General features: G+C 38.9%; 1 protein-coding gene across 3 annotated transcripts in view; it reads right to left on the reverse strand.

The window, feature by feature from the left end:
- The window catches only part of UBE2E3 (ubiquitin conjugating enzyme E2 E3), an 85,302-nt gene extending 58,139 nt beyond the window's left edge, over nt 1-27,163 (reverse strand). The window contains exons 1-4 of one of the 3 annotated variants that reach the window (XM_055308575.1): nt 26,672-27,163; nt 26,027-26,079; nt 25,326-25,544; nt 22,957-23,007 (exon numbers count right to left, since the gene is read on the reverse strand). In XM_055308575.1, coding sequence (XP_055164550.1) covers nt 22,957-23,007; nt 25,326-25,519 — 245 coding nt within the window. In that variant the 5' untranslated portion in view covers nt 25,520-25,544; nt 26,027-26,079; nt 26,672-27,163. Of the gene's footprint in view, nt 1-22,956; nt 23,008-25,325; nt 25,545-25,672; nt 25,732-26,026; nt 26,080-26,671 lie in introns of those variants that run through there. The other 2 variants (XM_055308574.1, XM_055308576.1) reach the window with 2 other exon arrangements.
- Between the last annotated feature and the right edge of the window lie 285 nt (nt 27,164-27,448).

Raw genomic sequence — 27,448 nt, forward strand, 5'->3', positions numbered from 1 at the left:
TGTGTCCATACTCCATAAATGAAATAACAAAGCCAAATAACAGCACATCCGTCTACATCATGGTTTACTAAATATTTTAAGCCCACTGTTGGGACCTACTGCTCAGAAAAGAAGATTCCTTTCAAAATACTACTGCTCGTTGACAATGCACCTGGTCACCCACGAGCTCTGATGGAGATGTACAATGAGATTAATGCTGTTTTCATGCCTGCTAACTCAACATCTGTTCTGCAGCCCATGGACCAAGGAGTCATTTCAATTTTCAGGCCTTATTATTTAAGAAATACATGTCATAAGGCTATAGCTGCCATAGACAATGATTCCTCTGATGAATCTGGGCAAAGTAAATTGAAAACCTCCTACAGAGGATTCACCATTCTATATGCCATTAAGAATATTCATGACTCATGGGAAGAGGTCAAAATATCCACATTAACAGGAGTTTGGATGTTGAGTCCAATCATCACTGATGACTCTGAAGGATTCAAGATTTCAATGGAGGAAGTAATTGTGGTAAAAACAGCACAAGAATTAGAAAATGGAGCCTGAAGATGGGCCTGAATTGCTGCAATCTCATGATAAAACTTGAGTGGATGAGGAGTTGCTTCTTATGGATGAGCAAAGAAAGTGGTTTCTTGAGATGGAATCTACTCCTGGTGAAGATACTGTGAAGATTGTTGAAAAAACAACAAGAGGTTTAGAGTGCTACATAAACTTAGTTGATAAAGCTGAGGGAAGGTTTGAGAAAACGAACTCCAACTTTGAAAGAAGTCCTACTTCGGGTACAATGCTATCAAACAGCATCACACGCTGCACAGAAATCACTTGTAAAAGAAAGGTCAATCAATGTGGCAAACTTCACTGTTGTCTTATTTTAAGAAGCAATCACAGCTACACCTACTGTTATCAACCACCACCCTAATCAGTCAGTAGTCATCAACATCAAGGCAAGACTCTCCACCAGCCAAAAAAAAAAAAAAATAGGATTTGCAGAAAGCTTATTAAATGATGATTAGGGTTTTTAAGCAATAAAGCATTTTTAAATTAAGGTATGACATTTTTTAATTTAATGATATCGCACACTTAATAGACTGCAGCATTGCACAAACATAACTTTTATATGCACTGGGAAACCAAAAAACTCATTTAACGCACTTTTTTGCGATATTCACTTTACTGCAATAGTCTGGAACTGAACCCCCACATCTCAGAAGTATGTCTATAAACATCTTTGCTGCTCAACAACTCAAACAAATACACTTATAAGAACATCTAAGACACAGATATCCAGAGATTAAAACTATAAAAATAAATCTGTTAAATTGAGAAAAGTATACATTTATATAACCATAAGTTCTTCAATAGTCCTCATAACAGGAAGCTATAAGCCAGGAGAATCAAACTCAAATGCTCAAAAGTTGCCAAGTAAGTAACGCAAATTAGTTAAGTAAGCCAACATGCTGGGAAGAGTGAGGGCTATGGTGAAACAGAACATGCCTGCCACCCCCAAAAGAGATGCACACTGCATCTGCCACTCAGCTCTATGCACTTGACTTGTGGTAACTCATTTCACATTTGCAGCCCTTCTCAGCACCTATATATGCCTCCAGTGGAGTGAATTCTAACCCAGTCTGAAGACAGAGCAGTCACCTAGGCATGAACCATATGTACAGAATATTTCACCCCACTCCACTCACCCCATTGTGTCTGATTCAATGATGAATCCAATTAGTGTTAATGACATGCAATTAGAATTCTGATGAAAATACTGGAGCCAGAACTCTCACACTATTTCACACTGCATCTGACACTGAAGGATGTAGCTGGGTGATACCAGCAGTTATCATGTGACCACAACAGGAAAACCCATCTCGTAATGGAGTCAACTAAATGGGAGCAGAGCTAACAGATGGACAAGTCAGTGAGATGCTGACGACGTGCCTAAAGGCAACTCCACCCTGAACTTTTCGGTTATGTGCAACAACTTCTTTAGCTGTACCATTACCCGGTTATGCCAACAAACATGTTTTCCTTAAGCCAGTTCAGTCTAAGTTTTCTACTACTGCAACAAAATGAGTCTTGATACAGGCATTCAAAGTCAATTTTTAAAAATAACTCACACACAAACAGTGCTGAGTTTGGCTTGTAGGCTGCCAATATGCAAGTAAGTATATGCAAATATAAGCCCTTGGGTTTTACTTGAAATTTTTTCAAAACATTTTCTATGTAAGATATAATCTACCTAAAGATTTAACATACAAATGCCAGACTTCACAACTGCATTTGGCAAGAAGCAACAGTGGTCTTGGTTTTCCTTACTATTTAACATGTATTACTTTTTTCCCCCGCAGTAAACTATGCCTTCACCTCTTTAAAAAGAAACAAGCCCCACGCGTGTGCGTACAATACAAACATAAACTGACAAGTATTCCTTGTCACAGAGTACTGTATAAACTGATGGTCCTTACTCTTCACCCCTACCCTGCCCACACACACCTGATTCAGCCATGGGAACATCTAACGTGGTGTGATGAACAGCATGACCTCTGGGATCAGATCAAGTTTGAATCTTGTTTCCATCATTAATTAGTATGTCTTTAGACAAGTTACATAACCTCTCAAAGATTTATTCTTATTTCTAAAAAGATTAGAATATCTCCCTTTTAGGGAGATATTCAGGGAAAGAATTTTAAAATATATGTAAATTATATAACAAAGGACGTAGCATAGTCAATAAGTAAAAGCTATTGTTTCAAATGGACATGCACTGCCATAATTAAGTGACGCTTGTCATAGTTCAACACAGACGAAAAGAGTAAATGGCAATAAAAATGTACAACACAAGACATCTTGGAAAATATAGTCTGGTTCTATCATGTACTGTGTACAAACAAATTTTGTTTTAGGAAGTTTTTTTAATATTAAAAGTTAGTGTTCAAAAACAGCAAATCGCCTTATGGCATTAGAGTAGTGAAAAATCACAATCCAAAAAAAAAAAAATGGAACTAACTCTATCTTATTTAAAGTTTACAGCAAATAAAGTCCAACAAACTATAATAAGATTAAGTGAACTTTAAATCCTGAGATGTTATCCTTCCTAGGAGTTCTCAGAAAGACATAAATAATTTGAATTAAAGTTATTTACAAAGTATTTCTTTAAATGTCCAGAATGGGAACACTAAATTTTCTCATTAAAGGCTGTCTGAATATGAGTATGGCTGATCGTAAGATTATCTCTAACAAGATAAAACATTTATAAATATGTTAGCTCATATTTGCTTAGGTGTTGATATAAAAAAAAAATCAAACCCAACAAATGGCATTTCAGCTTCTAAAACCAATGAAACAATAGAAGAAGAATAGAGAGACTCCCTCTCAATTATGAATATCCTACCATAAGACACCAATAAAGAAGAACCATGGGCAGAGGGATCTGTGTTTCAAAACAAAATCCTTTGGAAAACAGCCATTTCTGTACTGTTGAACTTTTGGATCTTCACATCTAATTACTTCTAGCCCAAAGGGGTTATTAATCTTCCTTTTACAAGTAGGGGTGTGCCCCAGTTCTTGATACCTATGCACAAAAAAAAAAAATGAGGTATAAGGGGGCAAAACCAAGTTAATCCATAATATGTGGAAGGACACAGAGCAAACATTCTAAATCCATGCTGTCCAATACAGCAGCCACTAGTTACCTTTGGCTATTAAGCACTTACAGACTACGTAGTATGAACTGAAATATGTTTTAAGTGTAAAATACATACCAGATTTCAAAGATATGGTACAAAAAAGAGTTAAAATAGCTCATCAGTAATTTCATGTTGGTTACATGTTGAAATATAATTCTGGATATTTGACTTAATAAAAATATAATTAATTTTCACTCTAATAGCTGAAGACTCAAAAAAGGTGAAGTCAGGCACCCAAGATCACACAGTTTACTCCCAGTCTATCATACCACCCGGGTTTCTTTCAAGTGGTTTAAATAAATTGAGAGATGGTTCGGGTTAAAAAACAAACAAACAAACAACAAAAATATATATATTTTGTTTTCACAAATTTCTTAATTTTTAATGTGGCTACTAGAAAACAAAAATTACATAGATGGCTTGCACTATATTTTTATTAAATAGCACTATTTTGAATCATGGCACCTAAACTTAAGAGTTTAGAACATTTTCTTCGTTTGTAATGCTTCCTAAATTTGTTTTTAACAACAAAAGAGACATGTATCTGCCACTTTGCATGATCTACATTTCCTGTCCCCCTTCCACACATTTTCATATAACTTCTTAACAGGCCTTGCTGACAGCAGTGAGCAATACAAAAGAAACATATTGATATATACTACAGTTGAAAACAGACCAGAAAACATTATGCCGTTACTAACATACTAGAGTTTTTATCACACAGCCAATAACTGGTAGATGTTTTCATTAAAACAAATCCAGGGATCCCTGGGTGGCGCAGCGGTTTGGCGCCTGCCTTTGGCCCAGGGCGCGATCCTGGAGACCCGGGATCGGGTCCCACGTCAGGCTCCCGGTGCGTGGAGCCTGCTTCTCCCTCTGCCTGTGTCTCTGCCTCTCTCTCTCTCTCTCTCTCTCTCTCTGTGACTATCATAAATAAAAAAAATTTAAAAAAATTAAAAAAAAAAATCCATTCCAAGGGGCACTTCACAGACCAACGATAAAGTCAACCTCATTCCTAGACTTCCAACTGCCAGTGAGGTGTGGGAAGCCACACAGACTTGCAGCTAGTGCCAAATGGGCTTCCCCTGTATCGCCTTTTGCTTGAGATATCTGACCTTGAATCTCCACGTGCAACAACCAGAAAAGCACAACTTCCTCGTAAACTCCCACTATTAAAAAACAGACATGGACAAACATCGTATGTTTTCTTTAGCTACTAAATATTTCATAATGAGGGGAGCACTGTCTTACTGGAAGGTTAAAACAATAAAATTAGAAAATCTCATCCCAATCTGAAAACCGTGTAATTAACAGATTTCAAGGGGAACTGCTTCCGGACCATTGTCCCCCCAGAATCATCCATTTGTCAATTAGTTATCCAAGGCTGTCTAACCACCACAACTCAAGCTGCAGGCTAATCTGTTACCCTGAAATCCCAACTCCCCTTTCAACAGCCTGCAAAGACTTCCTAATGCCCTTACAGGTCCTGCGTCAGGATGCTTGCCTGCAGGTGTCAGAGGTCTCATCAGATCACATCCAGCCTAATCTCTACTCTTTCCTACTTTTCTTCCTAATCCTTCCGTTGGGCTGGACATGTTGTCTCAAACCACCCCTTCTCCAAATCATCTCTTTTGCTCTATTTCCACTTCTCCCCTTACACATTCATAGCTGGCAGGTGGACTTCCAGGACTCAAGGCAAAACATAATTTTATTTTTCTTTCCCCCAGCTATTTAAGAAACTCTTTAAATTCTACTTTCAACATGCAAGCTCTCAATTTTCTGGAGGCTACAGAGTTATTTCTCTCCCACCTATCTTTCTTGAAAAGTGACGGCATATTTTGCTTCTTTGCACTAACTGACATTAAATGTAACAATTCATTTATAAAATTCCAGAGCTTAGAAAGACCTTCATGGTGTCCTAAACTTCCCGAAATGTCCTGCATATATTTTCCTGAAGAGATGGTTCATAAGCTTTCGATAGGTTTTTGAAGCAGTCCAAGGAGTGCAACCCCTCCAGTGTTGTTTCCAGTTTTTGCGTCTTTAGGAGCCTGTGTGAATTCATATCCTTCAGCTAATCATTATGAATCAATAGTTTTATTATTGATATGAGCTCCTTATGATATACATTCTTTGCAATGCAGATGTATTTCTCTTTGTTTAAAATTTTGTTCCTTTCATAGCACAAGAACTCTTACTTTACATATATATTAGAATTTCAACCATCTCCTTTATGATTTCACTTATGAATTAAAAGTTAATCGTCGAAGGTCTAATCATGGCCACCATACTGCACAACCCCCAGGGTGCCACTTATGGTAGACTCTGTGCTACGGCGTGTTGAACAGAGCACAGTGTAAATGACACTCCCTGCAGTTGTACACTATGGATGTTCTAGAACAATAAACAATACATAGGCCCATTTCCTGAAGTTTTCCAACAGTTTGACTTTATTTACAATATACGTAAGATTTTCATCCATCTGGAGGTTATATTATAAAAGTTGTGACAACTTTTTAAAGCACTATTTGTTTATCCCAATTTCACATATTAAGTAATCTTAACTCCATGTTTTGGAAAGTCATTTTGAGTATTTTTAAAGGTATTTGTTTAATATACTAATAAGTCTCCACCTGAACCTGTATTCAACAAAACTTTAAAACATATATGATGTATCTTCTATGTGCCAGAAACTGCTAAATGCGGACAATATAAAATGTAAAAGATGGCTGTAGAACACAAAATTCTTAGTCTTACCATAGAAGTCAATGACCATAGTATGTCAGATCTTTTTGCCATGCTATCCCACTCATCACTACTCTTTGTGGACTAGAAATATTTCTTAAATCTTTGTATATAACTGACCCTAATACCTCATTTTTCAAAGTCTTATTTCATAAACACGCTGGTTTATTTTTAAATAAACATAAAACAGCTATTTACCATTACATGTAACATACACCAGATATGGAGTATCTAATACACCAAAAACAGATGAAATAGGATTATCATCCACATTTATGAGACAGAAATTTAAATTAACTTGCTCAAAATCTCACAGCTACCTTGTGGAGTCGGGACTTGAACTTGTATTTGTCTAAGTCAGTTGGAATTCCTGAATATATATTAAAAAGGGCATTTGGAGGGCAGTCGGGAGGTTGTCTCTGCCTTTCCAATATTTATATTCTTTGTTATCTTTTCTTCTTCAACGTTTATATTATAGTCACTCACGGTTATTAGTTATAATTGGGGCATCCCTGGCTTTTCTCCCTTCAAAATTTAAAGAACTGTTCACAAGTATTTTCAATAAGAATATTGGCTTTTTCAAAGGGAAGCATATTTTATTACTTTAAAGGAGAATTTTCTTCTACTTCAATATTTAAATTGGGAGTCAGTTAAAATACACCAAATGATGCACAGTATCACAAGTGATTAGGGAAATGTAAACCCAAACCACAATGAGATGCCGCTTCACACCCACTAAGATGCTTATAGTCAAAAAACCAGAAAATAGGTGTGACAAGGATGTAAAGAGACTGGAACCCTCATACATTGTTGATGGGAAACTAAAATGCTACAGCATTGTGCAAAGCAGTTTGGCAGTTTCTCAAAAAGTTAAACAGAACTACCACATGATATGGCAATTCCACTCCCAGAAATATACCCCAAAGAACTGAAAACAGGTATTCAAACAAATGCTTGTAGGCAAGTGTTCACAGCAGCACCACTCAGAGCAGGCAAATGACGGAAATGAGCTAAATATCCATAATTGATGAACGGATAAAATATATAAAATGCTTTTATCTTGTATTCTTTATTTCAAAATATTCTATATTTTTTCTTCTGTAGCCTATGGTAGTAATATGTCACAGGACTGGAAACTGCCACTCTTCACAGTCTTGTAACAAACTTCCTTTGTGTACGGGGTAATAGTCTAATAAATGAATTCTACTTGTTTCTACAATTTTAATACTGCTGGTCTTCAGTGAGATTATACAACTGTCATTTTGGCAGTGTGGGATCATGCTTGGGAATTTAGATTATTCTTGCTTCAAAACATTTTTAAGGTAGTTTTTAAGGTAGTTTTTCATGTTTTCCTATGTTCTTGAATAAAAGGTAAAAAAAAATCACCTAGAAGTTTGAAATATCCATAAATCCATAGTGAAAGCTATATAACAAAAGTATACAGGATAAATTTTTTAAAGTTAGTCTACAAATAATCTACTTCAGGTTTTCAAATCAATCATCCTCTGGTTAAATACCTGAAGAGACTGCTGTTGAAGTGTTTTTATTTTCTTCGTTTTTTTTAATATAGAAACACACGAAAAAATATATATAGAAACACGAGTGAGATTCAGAACTGTCTCTGGAGTTATTAGCTCAGCCAGCTTACTCCAGAGTTGTAGCTTAAGTTCTGATTTACTTGTATTTTTCAGCTGTTTGCACTAAAATTTCATGTCCTCATTAAGTCATCAGTTACATACACACATGCAGAGCCTTAATGTTTAGCAGACTCCTCCCACACACACTTTTACCAATACTCTTGTATTATGACACCGGCATTCAAAGTATAGGTGATGCTTAAGAAAACAGCCATTAAAATCAAGTAAGAAATATGAGCTTAATTGTTCTTCTCTAGTGAGAATAAGTGGTATTTTATTACCTCCTCTGCCACTTCCCCATTATCCCCAACCCAACTAAGATCTTTAGTCTGAGTGCTAGTTCTCAGAAAATGGTTGGAGGGCCACTACTATCTGAATCCTAAGACATGCTTCTTAAAATGCACATCCTCCTCAGGCCACCCTTGGAACTACTAAATCAGAATCTCGGCTCTGGAGAATTGACTACAAGAATCTTAATTCACCAAGCCAAACCAGAACATTGCCCACATTAGCATAAGAGTAAGATGACCCTATAATTTAGCACACTGGGGAATTTCTGAAAGTAAAAACAAATGCTATTAATATTAATGCTATTAATAATCATAAGCCAGGATGTATGGTCAATGCAGGGTTCCTATAACGCACTCCATACATAAAAAGAGTTTGGCTAGTTTCAGAGCTGCTTTCAATTAACAAGTTCATTAAAATTATTCTAAAATGTAATGCAAGAACATTACACTAAGAGATGAAAATATAGATTTGTTTATTTATTTTAGAGAGACAATGAGCATGAATGCATGCAAGCAGAGGGTGCAGAAGGGCAGAGGAAGAAGAGAGAATCTGAAGCAGATTCCCCCCGGAGCATGGAGCCCCATGCAGGGCTCAATTTAAGGGCTGTGAGGACCATGACCTGAGCAGAAACCAAATATCTAATGCTTAACCAATTGAGTCACCCAGGTGGCCCACAATTACTGAGATTTCTGAGGAAATTCTGTAATCAAAGGCCCCTCTGACACAATGTGGCATGAGTGCCCAGGGGAAGATAAGAGATAAAACAGACACACGTGGGGCACCTGGGGGGCTCAGTCAGTTAAGCATCTGCCTTCAGCTCAGGTTATGATCCTGGGTTCCTGCCCAGTGAGAAGCCTGCCTCTCCCTCTCCCTCCTCTCTCCGCTCATGTTCTCTAATAAATAAATAAGCCTTAAAAAAAAAAAAGGATACACATGTGAAGAAAGAACAGGTACCACGTTTAAGAAGAAACAAATACTAAATACAAAAGAAGAGTAATTAGGAGAAAGAAGAAAGATTTCATCAACAACAGAAAACAAGTTGAAAAGTAAAGAGACATAACAAGGTGAACACTTAAAAAAATTACAAATAAGTCATATGAAGAAAACATGGACAACCAAGATTACCAAATGACATTTTTGAAATAAAACAGAAGACAAAAAGCCAGATTACAAAAAGATGAAAGAGATAAAAGACAAATGTGGAGAAGTAGCTACATACATGGCTCAATAAAGATAAATGAGAAGCCAGAGAGGAGATAATAAGGAGAGAAAAGATGACAGAATTAAACGGGCTTTTAAATAATTTCTGAAAAACAGGAAAGGTTAATGGAGGCAATGGGCCAGCAGAAAAATCCCTCAGGTACACAGGTTTTCCTCTAAATAAAATAAAACTCGCTAAACAAAAAGATCAAAAGATATGTATGTACATACATATTTGCAAAAATGTGTGCGTGTGTATATATATATGTTGAGCTCATGCACAAAGTTCATATTTAGTATGAGAGTTCAGAGTTTGGGGGAGGTGTAAAAAGTAAAATGCTAGAGGAAGAAAACATTTATTTTTTTGCACAGAAGATAATTACATAGGCAGTAAAATCACACACACTGGGTCATCACAGACTTTACATTAGAAATCTACCAAAAATTATTATACATTATTTTTTTATTTATTTATTTATGATAGTCAGAGAGAGAGAGAGAGAGATGCAGAGACACGGGCAGAGGGAGAAGCAGGCTCCATGCACCGGGAGCCCGACGTGAGACTCGATCCCAGGTCCCCAGGATCGTGCCCTGGGCCAAAGGCAGGCGCAAAACCGCTGCGCCACCCAGGGATCCCTTATTATACATTATTATTTGAAGCAATGCTATACAATTTTTTTTATTACACTATTATGATTTGCTAGCATTACAATGTGGAATCTATACCAGTAATTTGTAATGGGAAGTGATTAACCCCTTTCCCCTCCTTAAGACATCTGGAAATGGGAGAAGGTGGTTTCTGGTGGCCCTAATACTGGGACAGGCCTGACCAGCAGAATCCAAGGATGCTCAATGTCTTCCAAGGAAAAGCACAATCCAGCCCCAAATGCCAAGGGGGACCCTGATGAGAAACACTGTAAGCAATCAAGGAAGGTTGCTTATCTTGTTAGATCTTATTAGATTACAACAGGGTTGATTTTTAAATTCATTTCTTGTGATAAATTAATTTCATTCTGATAAAGGTCTCTGCATTCCACCTTCATTTATTTTAATTCAGAAATTAAAAACAGACCTGTAGTTCCAAAAAAGGTATTTCAGTCATCCTAATGCTAAGACTTAATAATTATCCCTTGACAAATGATGAAGAGGTGGCTAGGAGAATATCACTTGTTTAAAACAATAGCGTAAAAAAGTACTCAGTTTTTGAAAAAATATCTAGGGCAATGGTTAGGCTGAATGTATGTATTTGCATGATTTTTTAACACAAAATAGGTCCATGCAATTTTTATGCATCCAAAGTTCCCTAAGGCAAAGCAATTTAAGCTGAAGTTTATTTAAAATTAAGCGGTGTATAAGGATTATAATGGCAACATACAGAAGTGCTGCAATGGACTGAAACACAACAGATATGAGTTCACAATGATTCTGAAAAGGATACTAGGAAACCAACTATTATTTTGAAAAAGCACTAAAAAATAAAACTGATAAATAAGAGAAGGAATAAAACAGTCGGCCTTCACTAAGTAACTTACCCAACTGGGTAAACAAATGGAAGATGCAGTAAGTTTCTCTTTAGAGATCTATTCCAATGGTTGCTAACATCACAAGAAGAAAATCAGATCTTACAAATCTGATAGAAAACCATACTACCCATAAGGGAGTTGTGAAAGAAAGAAAAGAAGAAAAGAAAAGAAAAGAAAAGAAAAGAAAAGAAAAGAAAGAAAAGAAAAGAAAAGAAAGGAAGGAAAGGAAGGAAAGGAAAGGAAAGGAAGGAAAGGAAAGGAAAGTAAAAGAAAGGAAAAGAAAGGAAAAGAAAGGAAAGAAAGGAAAAGAAAGAAAGAAAAGAAAGAAAAGAAAGAAAAGAAAAAAGAAAATAAACCAGCCAAACCTGACTCTGATCAAGCCTCTTGACAAAACTCCCAAATTTAAAGGAAATATTGAAAGCAAAGATATTAAACTATACTATACAGATGCAATAAGCAAAGTCTACTCTCAGAAACTTCACCCAATTCTTTCATTACACTGCAAAAAATGGGGAAAAAGAGAATTTAGACGTTAAAAGAGATATAAAAGACATACCAACCAATCTCAATACGTCTACTTTATTTGGACACTGATTCAGGTAAATTTAGGGAGTGGGAATTGGGAGCAGTTGTCTAGGACATCCATGAGACATCTGTAAACTTGAACAATTAAGGAATTTAGATTTTTTAAAATGTAGGTGTGTTAATGACATTGTAGTTAAGTTAGAAAGGAGTCTCTATCTTTTGAAAATGCGCAGCACAATATCTGTTCTTTAAAAATATAGATGAAATGATGTCTGAGATTTGCTTCAATGTAATATGGGAGGGTGAGATGGATGGGATTAGAGGTGGAACAAGACTGGTCAAGGATTGGTAACTACTGAAACTGGGTGCAGGCTACATGGGGATTCATCGTAACAGTCTGTTTACTTTCATATATGTTTCAAATCGTCCATAATAAAAAGTTAATTTAAAAAAACTAAGAAACCTCAGCAGGAGGGGAAAGCAATCATTTGCAACATGTTTATTTTAGGGTTTTAAAAAAGAACAAAATGCACGCTTGGCATAGTCCTCTAATGGATATGGGGATATTAAGCATCTGGGAAGATATAACAGAAATGTCTTTTAAAATTTTAAACAGACACTGGTTTAAATAAAATAAAATCTAAAGGAATACTAGTTAAAAACTGCCACTTAATTCCACATGGAACACATGCATCTAAATTCAAGTTCAAACCCATCAAAGGCCAGATTTTTCCTCACTGCGATAGCAGGTGAATTTACCACAAGCATATACTTCACAGATCCAACAAATATTACCAATACTCTTAGAAACAAGTCTGAGACAAAAATAAAACCATAAAGCCAAGGCCTTATGGTGCCCTTTATATTCTGTTGTTGCTACTCTTTAAATTGAGAAGACTACAGAAAACAATAGGAAGCCATAAAAAATATGTAGCCACAATCTTCTGAGATCGATTCTCTTGGGGACCCTGAATAAATGGATTCTTGACCTACTAAAATTTAATGTGAAAAAATGATCCATTTGTAAAGGACTTATAAGATTGTAAATGGCAAAACAAACTACAAATAACCACCCTTAGAAAGGGAATGAATGTTGTTTATAAAAAGTGAGAGGCAAGGATGTAAAGGGAGGATCATCATGATGATTTATAAGTAAAGGAAAATAAAATAAAAAGGTAACAAAATTCATGTTTCCCTAGGCCTTTCATTCCGACCAAAACATGTGGAGCTATACTCCCAAAAGCAATTTCAGACAAGAGATGTCTTTATTTTTCCCCAGACAAGCTAGAAGTTAAACAGAATGACAAAGTGTATTTGCTCTCGGACAGTGAAGCAGCAAAGAAACTTTGGAAGGGCATAACCGGTCCAAATCTCTCCAAAACAGGCAGACTAAACCACAAACAATGAATGAACACGGAAATACTGCAATTCCTTTCAGTTTTGTTCGCTGCAAATAACCATTAAATTAAAATAATCATACATTCAGGATCAAGAAAGGACTGAAATTTTTTTAAATGTAATGATCTAAAAATTTGGCCCCATTGCTGTTATTTTTGAGGTTAATCGCTTCCTACTGACCATCACATACAAAACAAGCGCTATAAAATAAGCTTATGCTATTTATCTACACACCCTTATAAAACCAATGAAATGTCAACAAAGAGGAAAATGCCACAAGTTTAAAATTCAAGACTGCCTTTAGACAAAGTGCAAGGTACAGATTGATTCATAAAACTAATCTCATTAATCTAAAATGAACTACATAAACCTAGCAGGTCACCCTGAGAACGTTAGTAGGTCTGTCTTGCTAAGTGGACCAGCTCCTTTTCCAAAGAGACTCACTCGTAAGAAAAAAAGCAAATCCCCATACTACTATCTGGGAATAATTTCTGTATAAATTCACAAATTTAGGAAAACAGTGATTGAATGAACTATGAGGCTATAAGAAAAAAAAGACAAAATTAAGAGGACTTAACTTGAACATGAAGCCAAATTTGTTAAAAAGTGAGATCTAGTGCCAGTATCAAAAAATAGTAAGTGCACATTGTGCTGAGAAATCAGCATTCAAATTCTCCTAAAATCCTATGTGATTGGGACTTTTCTCCATAAAGCTAGGAATTCTTATCTACAGATGGATTTTTTTCCAACCTCAAAGCAATTCATAAACATGGACTGCTTCACAATACCCGAGAGAAAAAAGCAGAGGTAGATTTAAAGATATTCCTTTGCCCACAGGAAAGCCATACACAAAGAACTACAAGGCAGAGAACAAAGATTTGCTTTTTCCGTTATGATCATACTCAGTCCCTGACCTTCTTTCTTACAGGGGAAGAGAATAAGGCAAGAGAGCTGACAACTGGGGAAATGCTCCCTGAAAAAGAAAAAAAAAAAAAAAAAAAAAGCTTAAATGATAATTAAAAAAAAAAAAAGGTAAGAAAGCCTTGCACTCCCAAGCCAAAGAAGGAAACTCTTTTTATCTCCAATTCACCATCTGGACCTTACTTGCCAGGTTCTAAAACCCTACAAGGAACAGTATTTTTGGATCCTTCGAAAAACTATAAACAAACAAATGGGAGATATACTTAAACTAAGCATGCACCTACAGACCCATAATCAACTGGGAATGTTTTTACCAGATCTCTCAAGCAGCACTGTACAAAAGCAGAAGCGCTTACTTTTATGTCAAAAAGTAAACATAGATTTTTGCCCCGCATCTGTTATGTATATGCGCTACATATGTGACATTTGGCAATTTTCTCAACTACTCTTAAGATTCAGTTTTGAAATCTTAAAAAGAATGATTCTTTAGAGGGTTCTTTTGGGAATTAAACAAGTTAGAATATTAATAAGTATCATACTATGGACTCCAGTACAGTGTCAGGCTGGATGCTCAATTATTTCCTCTTCAAAAGAAAAGTAAGAGTGAAAGTCTTGATCATGGAAGTATGCATCCTTTGTGGCAGAAAAACTGATTTCTCACTGAATATCCATATGCTCCCCCACACTTTCCAGCCACCTTGCAGTTAGCTGAGGCCATGTGATGAATTCATGTCTTACTTCCAGACCGAAGCACTTAAAAGCTGGCACATGACCCTCTAACTCTCTTGCTTGGACACAGGTTTCAAATGGCACAACTACAGGATGCAAGAAGCAGAGAGCGGAGTCCATACATGGAAGACCTACCCAGGAGAGCTCCTGCATGTACAGTGGACTTCATATGACCAAGAGAAGTAAACCCTTATATGCTTCCAACACAGCAAAATTTAATGTACTCAATTGTACTCAACTGTACTCAAATGCTACAGGACAAAACGCATACATAAAAATGGCAAGTCCTCTGTTTAAGTATTGAAGGACGCACTGGTTTTGGTGTAATTTCGTGCATTAAGAAAAAAAATGAAATGATTAAAAGACTGTATTTAGGAACAAAGTGGAAAAGTAATCCACCATACGCGAGTTAAAAAGAAACTGATACTTATAGTTTCAACTTAAGCAGAAAGAATTCTAAAATCAAGAGGCTAAATTATTTTTCTAATTAAACATACAAGTCATACCACAACAACAACAAAAGCAATTATCCAAGAATAAAAAGTGAGAAACTGAAAACTGGTATTAGAAAACAGGTAGAAGAAAGGAAAGTCGACCAGCTTCAAAACACTTGTACTGTAAATGGCTGTAGTTGATTGTCATTCTAACACAGGGAGTAGAGGACTCACAACTGCTTATCCACAATTCTGGAATCCCAAAAGCTCTAAAAATCAAAAGGTTTTTAAAATAAGTTTGGAGAAAAATAATTTGGCAGCCAACACCAAACATGAACTAAACCTGAAATTACTTGTAATGTCTATTTATTATCCCATTTAGTATAAATATTCATACATTTTTGATGTAAAAATATTATGTGTTTGAAGATCCCACTGGGGTTGTTATATAAGCTACAGCAAGCACATCATATTCCCTTTCTAAAATCAAAAATTTTCTGTACTCTGAAACACATCTAGCCCCAAGGGTTGGAAATAAAAGACTGTGGACTTAGAACAATAATAGAAGTGAATAATCTCTGTACTGTCTTAATGATGAAACTAAAAACCAAATCAAGGGCATGGTTTCTAACCTGTTTGTAATTCAATGTAAAACTGAATTTGGATGAATTTCCAATGGTATTTCTCCTTGATGCATCGTACTTCAATATTTCTGGTAGAACACAGATACAACAGCCTAAAGCTAGATCTTGCAGGGGTATAATTAACTGGTGGAAGACAGAAAAGAAATAAAAATACTGCCGAAAGCATTTCTGGCCTCAATAGACCATAATTTAGCAGGTATTCAAGGTAGCCATTCCTGTGGTTTCACATAAAAACAACATACTCATATGTCAAAAAATACACAATAAATATAAACCATAGCACAGGAGTAGTGGGAGGCAGAGCCATCAGCTCTAAGGTGTAGGAGAGTATACTAAGCAGGCATCGCTAATAAGACAGCAAAGTGGTAAAAAGAAAACTATGCAACAATTCAGGCAGCAAGGTATCAGAGTTAAGGATCTACAGCAGGATTTCTCAACCTGAGCACTACTGACACTTTAGTCCAGATGATTCTGTGTTGGAGGGGGTTGCCCTACACACTGCAGGGCATTTAGCAGCATCCCTGACCTCTACTCACTAAATATCAGCAGCCACCGCCCCCCCTTTCTCCCAGTTAAGAAAGCACAAAAGTCTCCAAGCATTGTCCACTGTTCCTCTGTTCCTTAGGCTTTTTTTTTTTTGGGGGGGGGGGGTGCGGGGGTGGGGAGGAGCTGGTAGAGAGAAGTAGGGAGGCAAAAATCACCGCCAGTTGATTGATCTAGAGGCAAAAGAACCACTGATCTAGAGGCAAAAGAAAGAATAAAAGTTTAAAGAGTTTCTTTTCTAGATTCTAATAAAATGACAAATATTCTTCCCTGACAAAAGCCGTATAGGAAGAAAAAAAAAATCATTTCTATTTCTCTAAGTCTACAAGTGGTTTTATCGTATGTTTTTAATCTCAATTTTATGGGGAAGATGAGAATGGCAGATCAAGCTCTCCATTCTCAATCTGAATGCCCTTGCACTCAAAGCAAGAAGGATTTGTTGATTTTCTTGTAACTAAACATATCCATCTGTTGTTAACAGCAACTCTTTTCAAGGAGGGAATAAGGTACCAATTGGTTAACTATAGAAAGTGACAAAACAACTGGGAATAAAGGCACACAGTGTTTTCACCTACTTTCTAACTACACTATCTGCTTTGAACATAATAGGTCCCTAATAAAAACATGACCTTTTAGGAGAAGAAATACTGTTTTCAATCATGTCATTCTTTTGGGAAAAGTTTTTAGTCACAACAGCACTGGGTCTTCCTGCAGCACTCTTGCATATGAGACAAATAATTAGGCTTACTATATAGTATTATCAGTTTCCTTCTATAATAGAAACAGTAGCTAAGTGCCTTTGAATAATCATACTAATAATTACTACTATAAAGAAAAGTACAGAACATATGGTATTTTTAAGAGAGTTTTCTCCAACCCAAAGTCACTGTTTTGCTTGGACTTTCTATTCCAGTCAATTTGACAGATTTCGATTTATCTATTAATTTAACGAATTTTCATATGCAAAATACTGTGTAAAGCAAGAGTTACAAAAATGTGTAAGACCACACCCTCCTTTCAGAGGAACACTTACCCTTGCAGAAGGTAGAAACAAGTAAATAATTATAGTATACAACATAAACATACTGTATTATGTGTTCCATCTGTGTTGAAGCTAGTATTAGGCTAATGAAACATAAAACATCATTTAAAATTATCAGTAATGCCCAAATTTCCAAAAAAATCCTCATGATTATTTATTTATTTATTTATTTATTTATTTATTTATTTATTTATTTTTATTTATGATAGTCACACACAGAGAGAGAGAGAGAGAGAGAGGCAGAGACACAGGCAGAGGGAGAAGCAGGCTCCATGCACCGGGAGCCCGACGTGGGATTCGATCCTGGTCTCCAGGATCGCGCCCTGGGCCAAAGGCAGGCGCCAAACCGCTGCGTCACCCAGGGATCCCAAAAATCCTCATGATTTTTGAAAGTCTGTGCAGAAGTCAAAATTTAATTAACAAAACATTAAGAACTATCTATCAGTAGATGACCACAATGGGGTGGTAGGGAAAATACCTTCAATCAGCGTAGTTCTTTATTTATCTGTTTTAGAATGTGTGCTTCCAGTAAAGATTCCATTAAAAAAAAAAAAGAGAGAGAGTTCCAGAATTTTTTTTGAAGAGTTGAAAGTGACTAGATGATGAAAGAGATCTTTCACAAAAGAGGGTATCTTCCTTCACATAGCACATGCTGCCTAATATCAACCACAACAACACACGTAAAGTAAAAAAGAAAAAAAGCAATCTATCTGTAAATGTGGAGGACTTTAAAAAATCAAGCACTGTAAGGGCACTTGGGTGGCTCATCTATTAAGCAACCTGATTCTTGATTTCAGCTCAAGTAATGACCTCAAGGTTGTGAGATCCAGGCTCAACCTCTCTGCCTCCCTCCCCCAAACAAAATGAAATAAAATAAAATGCTGTATAAGCAACCAACTAAGCAATGTAGATATCACATGTTATTTTGATTATTACCTGCCTTCATATACCAATTACAAAAAGCTTCCAAAATCACAGGCAAGGAAAAAAGTTGCTATATTTAGGTTACTGGTAAACTACATCAATTCAGAATCCAAGTTTTACAAATATTGATATAATCTCATTCTCAGTAAACCTGCACATTTTTAAAACAGGATATTTTAAAAAGGGAAAACGTAACTATCACCCTTATTTTCAAAATTTTTTCATTGTAATTTACTGCAGAGAGAGATCATTCTCTATTGAATTAAGTATCATTAACTTTATGTATATTCCTCTAAAAGGGATATACTAGTCCTTCATCCTTGCCCAATGTCCTTAGGTTAATTTTCTTTTTTACTCAAGTTCTAAGGAACTCCTTTAACTAATAAATATATATCTAAAATTTGTTTTGCTTGATGTGTCTTCAAATAAATAGATGCTAAATTGATTAAAATAAAATTACTCCTAGAGTACGATGTTGATCCATTGGAAAAATGCCAGCAAGAGTGAGGACAGGTGTCTAACCTGCCTCTCTCCCCTTAACTATGCTGTGGTCACTTTACTGACCCAATTTACACCATTACAAAACTTTAAAACATAACAACTCATTTAATCCTCAACCTGTAGAAGGGGAATTATTTTAATCTCCATTTTACATTTAAGAAAACTGAAAGACAGAAATATATCCTAACTGATCTAAAATAGCACAGCTAATAAAAGGCAGATCAAGGATTTGAACTCAGACCAATGTTTCTGAAACCTTAATATACACTTCTTGATTCACCGGGATTCTTGCTGAAATTCACAGTCTCTGATTCAGTAGTTCTGCAGCGGGGGGAGGCAAGATTCTGCATTTCTAACAATCTTACCTGCGATGCGGACCTTGCTGACCTGAAGATCACCCTCTGAGGAGCAAAATTCTAGACTACCCTAGAAAATGGTGGCAAGTGGCGACAGCCCTCACGAGGTACGGTTCACCCACAGTTAGACAATGAGAGGCTTATGAGCAAATCAAGAGTTGCCAACTTCTGGTTTAGAACTTAATTGCCTCTTGTATTAATTTTGTTTTTAAAGAAGGATGCTGCTAGCAAAATTTACAAGTATTAAAGTACCTTTTCAAGTTCTGCAAGCACACACTTGATACTATTACGTCCCCCTCCAGTAAGGCCTTTCCCACATCCAAAAACTATTTACAAACGTCCCTGAATATCCAACTTTGACACGGATTCAACCTCAACATATTAAAGAACTTTTTAAGAGTGCGTATTTGTGCTTTTATCATATACAGAAAGAATCAGAGGTTGAGTTAAAGATCTAGCAACCTCCTAAAGGTCTATAAGTGGTTACTGTGAAAGGACAAGGGCACCCTCTGGGAAAGAGGGAACATAAATGTCTTAATAGCACAGTACTCAACAATTCTAGTCAATCACTTTCTCCAAAAACAGATATGGAAATACCTGTAACACAACTTCCCTTCATTCTCACTGATGAATCAACTATACCATAACGCACGATACACTATGTAAACCATATAAATCAAGGCCACTACCTTAAATATTAAATCCCTATGTTGAGAATGCTCTGGTCTAAGGAACTCCACTACCTAAAAACTAAAATGCCATCAAATCACTGGAAATAGTCCTTTATCCAACTTTTATACTATCAGGAAAAGAAATATCATTACTATCAAAAATATATTCAAACCTGTTTAAAACCACACACTTAATTCAACAGGTAAGTCTACCCTAAGATCATTCTCGATATACACATATTAGACATATAATAGTAAGGGAATATATAACATAAGAATATTTTATTAATAAAGCACAAGAAGGGAGGACGGGAGCTAAGAGAATTCTTAGTCTTGTCTAATTCTGGTTTTGCTGAGTTTTATTTCAACCAACTTTTTCCTGAATGTACACAGATACACTTTACATTTCTTCCCCGAGGAAGAATTAAATCTGTCACCTACTTTGACAAGCTTGTAAAAATTATTTTCAAAACCATAATGGAATTCTGATTAATTAACTGCACATGAAAGTTAAACATCAAAGTCAAGAGAGTATAAGGTTTCATAGATTTCAGGCAATATGAACTCATACATTTTAAAACTTATTAACATAGAATCCCATTTTAAATTATAACATAAATCAATAAATTTAAACTATACAATCACCATAAAGCTAAAATCCTCACCCATGCACCTGTGAACTACAAGAACACCACGATCTGTCACACATTTCTGACAGGTAAAAAAAAAAAAAAAAATACAACACAAATTCAGACTTCATTGTCAAAATCTCAAAGTGTCTCCACCAAACACTCAATATTCCAAACTCCTGCTCGAGGACAGGACTAGATCATCTTCCACCCCAAAACGATCTCCAGACGCTTCAAATAAAAGACACAGAAGTATCTATTTTACGTCAGGCATGTAAAGAAGACCGTCCCCAAACTAGTAAGACACAACTTCTCCCAGTTCCCTGTCAAGACTCACTTTTTCTGTTTTTCCTTTAGTCACATAGCCACCAAAAAAAAAAAAAAAAAAAAAAAAAAAACCCACCGTGAAATATTAAAAGAACTAGAGAACCGAAATATGTAATTAATTTGCAATAGTTTACAATCATCACAGGTTGTGACCAGGGAAAGCACAGATGATGTAGTCCATGTCACCATCCCCAAGCCCACAGGTCCGCTATTTCAATGATCACTAAATGTGAAGTGTAATTTCAGACTAAAATGAAACATGGCACATATAAACAGAAAAATAAACAAACTTTCTGCCTCCCAGAAACATTCAACTTCCTCTAAAATAATCCTCAGTGACCTTGGGGAACCATTCCTGGGTTAAACATGTAAAGCACACTTCTTCAGTAACTGCAACACTACACTACTGCTCCAAGGGCATTCAACACTTCGCCTACTAGACTCTCTAGATTTATGCACGTACGCTAGTTTGTGCCACTTGCAGAAAATCAACAGAAACCAATGTTTGACCTCACATGCAATTTAGGTTTTGAACTGATAGATCTTTACATCTTTTACAAAGGGAAATATCAGAATATACTCTGCAAGTTAAGTGATACTTCCAAGAGCAAATCTAACTTGACCTCACTAAATGGCTACAGATTTGACACACCAGTCGAGAAGGCTGGAAGGAATACTTTGATGTATTTATTCTCTAAAGCAGCAGCACTGCTCACTAGAAATGTAATACAAGCCACATAACGTATCTTTAAATTTTCTAATAACTGCATTAAGATGATAAAAAGGTAAAATCTTAAAACATTCTATGTGACTCAACATACCCGACTTCTCATTTAAACACGTCACAGGTAGTTTTAGAAATCACTAAGATACTGTACATTCTTTTCTTCGTACTATGTTTTCAAAATCTGACGTGTATTTTACGTTTAGAGCACATCTCATTTTGGACAACTGAAGTGGTCAAGAGCCACAAGTGGCTAGTGGCTGCATTAGTGGACAGCACAGCTCTTAGAACTTCGAGATCTAACATACCCACTACCTGTTTAAAATTAGCTTACATTCACGTTTGCCTTCTGAACTGAAATAGGTGATTACGAATATCAGCAAAACTGTTAATTCACTGAATAAATCAGGATCAGATCACCTTATCCAAGGATCTGGTTAATAACACACACAAGCAAGAAGCAATGGAGTTACACCCAATTACATCTCAAGTAGACTTCAGGGCTAGGTCTGATCATCTCATGTGAACACAACTTACATCAAAAATACAGGTTAGGACGAGAAAATCATTTTCCTATCCAACCGTAACCCTGCCTTGTTTCTAGCTGCCACTCTTGCTCTTGAGCACATATCTGTATGCAAAGTCTCTACAACACTGTTTTTTTTTTTTTTTTTGTCTAAGTCTGATGAATTTTGGAAGCCACATAGTCACTGCTGAAAACAGAGCACTAAGACAAACTGGAAAGAAAAAAAAAAAAAACAGTTCACAAACAGAACTGTCAACCACTTACTTTTAAAGCACCTTATACCAACCAACCGTTTTAAATTATCCTACATGATGTCACTGTAATGAATACTTCCTACAAATTCCAATTCATTTACTGCTTTCCATACACATATATATTACAAGGACCAAGACTCCTAAGGATTTTCCCAAGTAATTAAGACATTTGATTAACAAGTAAGTAATTCCACCAATGCATTCTCTAGAAAACAACTAAAAGCATTAGCTTAGCACATAAAATTTGTCCTTAAGGCACATTACTGAATAAATCAAACAGAAACTATACTCTTGTTTACTGCATTTACATTCTGTAACACCACATTCAGCGATTTCTAAATTTGGAAGGTCAGTTCAGATTGCACACGAGCAGTAACTTTAAAGCTGAGCAAAATTTTAGAAGTTTCTGCAATATACTTCTGAATAAACACCCCACAGAGATGTTACAACGGAACAAAAATCAGCACCACTCACACCCACGTCAGTAAGAAGCCCAGAAATCGGTCTATTCCTAAATCTAAGAGGTATGATACACGCTGAAGAGTATTTCCCCCCCAAACTGGTTTAATTCACCTCGGATAATTTTTATGTGCTCCACTTGCAAGAACTGAAGAGAAGCAAACAGTAGCTGCTTTTCTGCAGCACACATACCCAGAGCCGATACGTTAATCTCCTGATATTTTTCCACCTTTCAAAAAAATCAGAACAACAAAATGTGTGTCTTACCTGCAGTTAGGAGGAGGATCAAGAGTTATTTCAGCTAGCTCCTTCTGAATTCTGTTAGTGAAATGAGAACAGACAAAAAGGATTTGAGGTAGTCTACAGAATAACCGGGGGAATTACACTGCCCTCTACCACCATGCAGTTAAATGCAAGGCTGGCTTTGCCTTCAGTAATGCTAACATGGCTGCTTCCTCTTTGTTCTCAGAGGCATAACCCAAATCCCTTAACAGAAACTTTGCAGCTTTTTTTCTCACTCGCTACTGTAAATAAGTATGACATGCACACCTGATTTGAGAAGTAGTCCTCTACTAGTACTCAATAAAGGATAGAAGATCTATTTGAAAACACTTTTTACCAAAGAAATTCTCTTTTCAAGCTTATATGCAAATGAGACAAGAAGGGAGGAGGGAAAGCACTAGAATTTTTGACAATGACTTCAAGTCACTTTTATAGAGGTAAGTAGCAGCAAGCTAGCACACGAGTACGTTAACAGTTTTGAGGATATTTGGGGCCAAAAAAAGTTTAAAATTCACAAACATCTTTACCAGTGAAAAACTTCTCAAGGACTCTGACATTCTTACTTAACCAATTCTGTTTTCCTTGACCTTAATTTAAGTACAGGACTAAGACTGAGTAAAGTGGGAAGGAAAGAAATACCAGGATATATAGCCTTGAGATGGGGGCGGGGGGGGAGAGAGCAGGGGAAGCAGTTCTCTGATTTTATTCAAGTTTAAAACGCTTTCAAAACTTAAGATGTGTTTAACACGTTCCTCAACAAGATTACAGCAAATTGAGGGGGACTCTAAATTATTTAAAAGACTGCTGTTATTTAATAAAACATTCTCAAGTTATTAATACGGGATTACTGATAGAGGTGAAAGTCCACAGAAAAATAAGAGTACTTCGAAATCACTACAGAACGCAGTATTTGAACAGTTTTTATATTTTCTTCTCCCTTTAGTCGTGATCAATAAAAACCAACAAAATGTCAATATGAGCTAACGCTATAGACATATCTGACGTAGAATTAATGGAATTCGTGGATATTCCCCTAGTGCCACCAATGGAGTCCCCTGGACAGAATCCTTTCTCTCTCTCTCTCTCTCTCTCTCTCTCTCTCTCTCTCTCTTTTTTTTTTTTTTAACATTTTAATTTTTTTTTATTTACGATAGTCACACAGAGAGAGAGAGAGGCAGAGACACAGGCAGAGGGAGAAGCAGGCTCCATGCACCGGGAGCCCGACGTGGGATCCGATCCCGGGTCTCCAGGATCGCGCCCTGGGCCAAAGGCAGGCGCCAAACCGCTGCGCCACCCAGGGATCCCTCTCTCTCTCTCTTTTTTGCCATCAAAGATAATATAAATCAACAGGAAACAAACGGCCTTTCGTATATACCCATCAAAACAGGTTTCTTCTGCTGTGGGGTATTAACACGTCAAGCAGATCCACAAGTTTCAGAGGGAAGGGCCACAAACACAATGAAAGTTTTCGACAGCCAGGTGCCATCCAAAATGGTAAATGGCTCCTCTGCAGTTTTTTTTTTTAATTTTTTTTTTATTTATTTATGACAGTCACAGAGAGAGAGAGAGAGGCAGAGACACAGGCAGAGGGAGAAGCAGGCTCCACGCACCGGGAGCCCGACGTGGGATTCGACCCCGGGTCTCCAGGATCGCGCCCCGGGCCAAAGACCGGCGCCAAACCACTGCGCCACCCAGGGATCCCTCCTCTGCAGTTTTATGCGCGCTCACGAGAATAGAGAGGCACAACCAACCGTTAACTACAGAAGAGCAGTTACCTGGGATGTGGGACTTAAAGTCCTTATCTGCAAAACTGAAAGCAAAGGGGAGCCCAAATTTTAAATCTGCTCTCCAATATAGTCCAGGCCTTGAATTGACAAATTTCCTAGCAAACACACTCCCCTTTCTAATCATCAGGCTTCATGGAGAGGCGCTGCTGATCCTCCAGAAGTGTCAATTTCAATGAAGAAGAAGAAGAAGAAGAAGAAGAGTATGACTCATAAAAAGGAACATCCTCAATGTACCAGCTAATTTGGGCACACCAAATTTCCCTTGCCAGCTCCTCAAACAATCTGTCAGAATGGGAGTCCAAGCTCTCTCTACTCAAGGACACTCTCCCTGAAGTTAACCAAAGTACAGAGTTAAGTTCCCTTAGAAGTACAGTTCTAGGGAGGTGCCTTACGTCCCACCTAAAGAATGACAAGCTATTCAAGTGCAAATAGAAGTGATCGCCAAGTAAATATCTCTGAACCCTGGCTAGTGATGTAAAAAAAAAAAAAAAAAAAAAAAAAAACCAACAGTGAGTTGTCTGGAAGACAACCGGAATCATGTGCTTTCGTCCTTTTCTGACACGTTACCTTTTAGCACTAGTGGATAACTTAGCAGTGGTTTTGCTAGAGAGTTTGGTGTTTTTCTTCTGCTGGGTGGCAGAAGGTTTTCTTTCCTCTTGTTCTTCGGGCTCTGGGGCGGCGGGGTCCCGCTGGTCTGCATCTGAACTCCCACTGCTGGTGCTGGGGCTCTCATCATCGGACCTTTGCCTATCACTGGACATCTTGGTGAACTTACTTCTTAGAAAACTTTTAAAGAGAGGGGGGAAAAAAAGAGAGAGAGAGAAAGGAAATATTAAGCCTGAGAAATCAACCAACAACAGCACGTTCTCCTCCCAAGGTTCCCCTACATTCGCATTTTAATGAGAAACACTTGCCAGTGCTCACACTGATCTCATCATCACCCAGCAAGGTTACACGGGGAGGTGATGTGTCTCACCACGTCCAAGCCTTGGCCGAACTCAAGTTCGGAGGGAAAAAAAAAAAAAAAGAAAAAACCCACTCACATTTTTTTTTCTTTTTTTCCTTCCCCCGCCCCCCCCCCACCATCCCTTGGACAATCTATCAATTGTGTAGTTTCTCAGAAGGCATGAGACAGATTTGCCAGGGAACTTAGGCGACGAGCATTGAGGACACCTTGTGCATAACAGATCTGGGGCTGAAAAATGTGCAAAAAAAAAAAGGAGAGAGAGAGAGAGAGAGAGAGAGAGAGAGAGAGAGGAGTCACTAACGTCTCAGTATTTAGGCGCTGACACGGGTCCAGGCAGACCGTGCAATTCCCCTTCTGCAGGAGGAGAGCGGACCCTGTTGATGGCCCCCGTGCCTATTTGGGGTGGCGGTTCCTGCTCGGTGCACGCCGGCCCTTGCAGCGCGGACGCGGGGGGGCCGAGCAGCGCCGGCCGGTGCCCCGGGCGGGCTCCCCCGAGCTCCCCCGAGCTCCCCCGAGCTCCCCCGAGCGGCCCCGCGGGGGCAGCGGGCGCCCGGCTGCACCGCCCGCGGAGCTCCCCGCGCCGCCCCGGCCCCCCTGCTCCACGCTCGCATCGCGGACCGACATTTTGTCCAGAAATAACCAAAAAAAAAAAAAAAAAAAAAAAGGGAAAGAGGAGGCAAACACAAACAAACAAAAGCCGCAAGAAGTGCAGCAGCACATCCCCGCGCCCGGCGAGCCGCGGCGGCCCCGCAGCCCCGCGGCCCTTTGTGGGGAGGGCGCCGGGGGCCGCCGAGGGATGCGCCGCCGCCGCCGCCGCCGCCGCCGCCGCCGCCGCCGCCGCCGCCGCCGCCGCCGCCCCCGCCCCGCCGCCCGCGAACAAAGCTGCCGCCCCCGCCCCGCCCCCGCCCGCCCGCGCCCCCCGCCGCCCCCGGCCCCGCCGCCTCACCTCGGCCGCCCGCCCGGCCCGCTCGCGCGCCGCTACGCTGTGGGGGAGGGAGAGCGAAAAAAACCCTTCCTTGAGGAAATGGAGGCAGCCGTGGGGGGGGGAGGGGGGGGAGGGAAAAAAAGAAGCCGCGGAGGCTCCGGCCGGGGAGCGTGGAACATTGAAAGTCGGCGGGGGCCGTGCAGTACCGCGCTCCGGCCGGAGGGTGGCGCCGCCCGGCGCCCGCGGCAGGGGAAGGCAGGGGAAGGCAGGGGAAGGCAGGGGAGGGGGACAGATGCAAAAAAAAAAATAATAATAATAATAACGGTGATGATGATAAAAAATAAATAAATAATGAGAGATAGATAGGTAAATAAATAAATAAATAAATAAATAAATAGAGCGTGCGGGGCGCGGGCGCGGGGTGCGGGCCGCGGGGGAGGGCGCGCTCCCGGGACGCGGGCAGCCCCGCGCGCTGTGGCCTCCCGCCGCCGCCGCCCGGCTCGGCTCCTCCCGGCCGCGCAGTCAGCAAGTTCCGCGGCGGCCGCGGGGGAGGGGGAGGGGCGGGCGCGGCGGCGGCGGCGGCGGCCGCGGCGGCGGCGGCGGCGGCGGCGGAGGGCGGAGGGCGGAGGGGCGCGCGCTCCCGGGGCCGCCGGGCACGAGCGCCTCCCGCGCGCCCGCCCCGCCCGCCCCGCCCGCGCGCCCGCCCGCCTGCCCGCGCCCCCGGCCGGGGAGCTCCGCGGAGGACGCGCGGGGGACGCGGGGATGCGGGGGCGCACGCGGGCCCCGGACAAAGAGCGC

This window comes from Nyctereutes procyonoides, unplaced genomic scaffold (assembly GCF_905146905.1).
Source record: "Nyctereutes procyonoides isolate TBG_1078 unplaced genomic scaffold, NYPRO_anot_genome, whole genome shotgun sequence".
In the NCBI taxonomy this organism is placed as follows: Eukaryota; Metazoa; Chordata; class Mammalia; order Carnivora; family Canidae; genus Nyctereutes; species Nyctereutes procyonoides.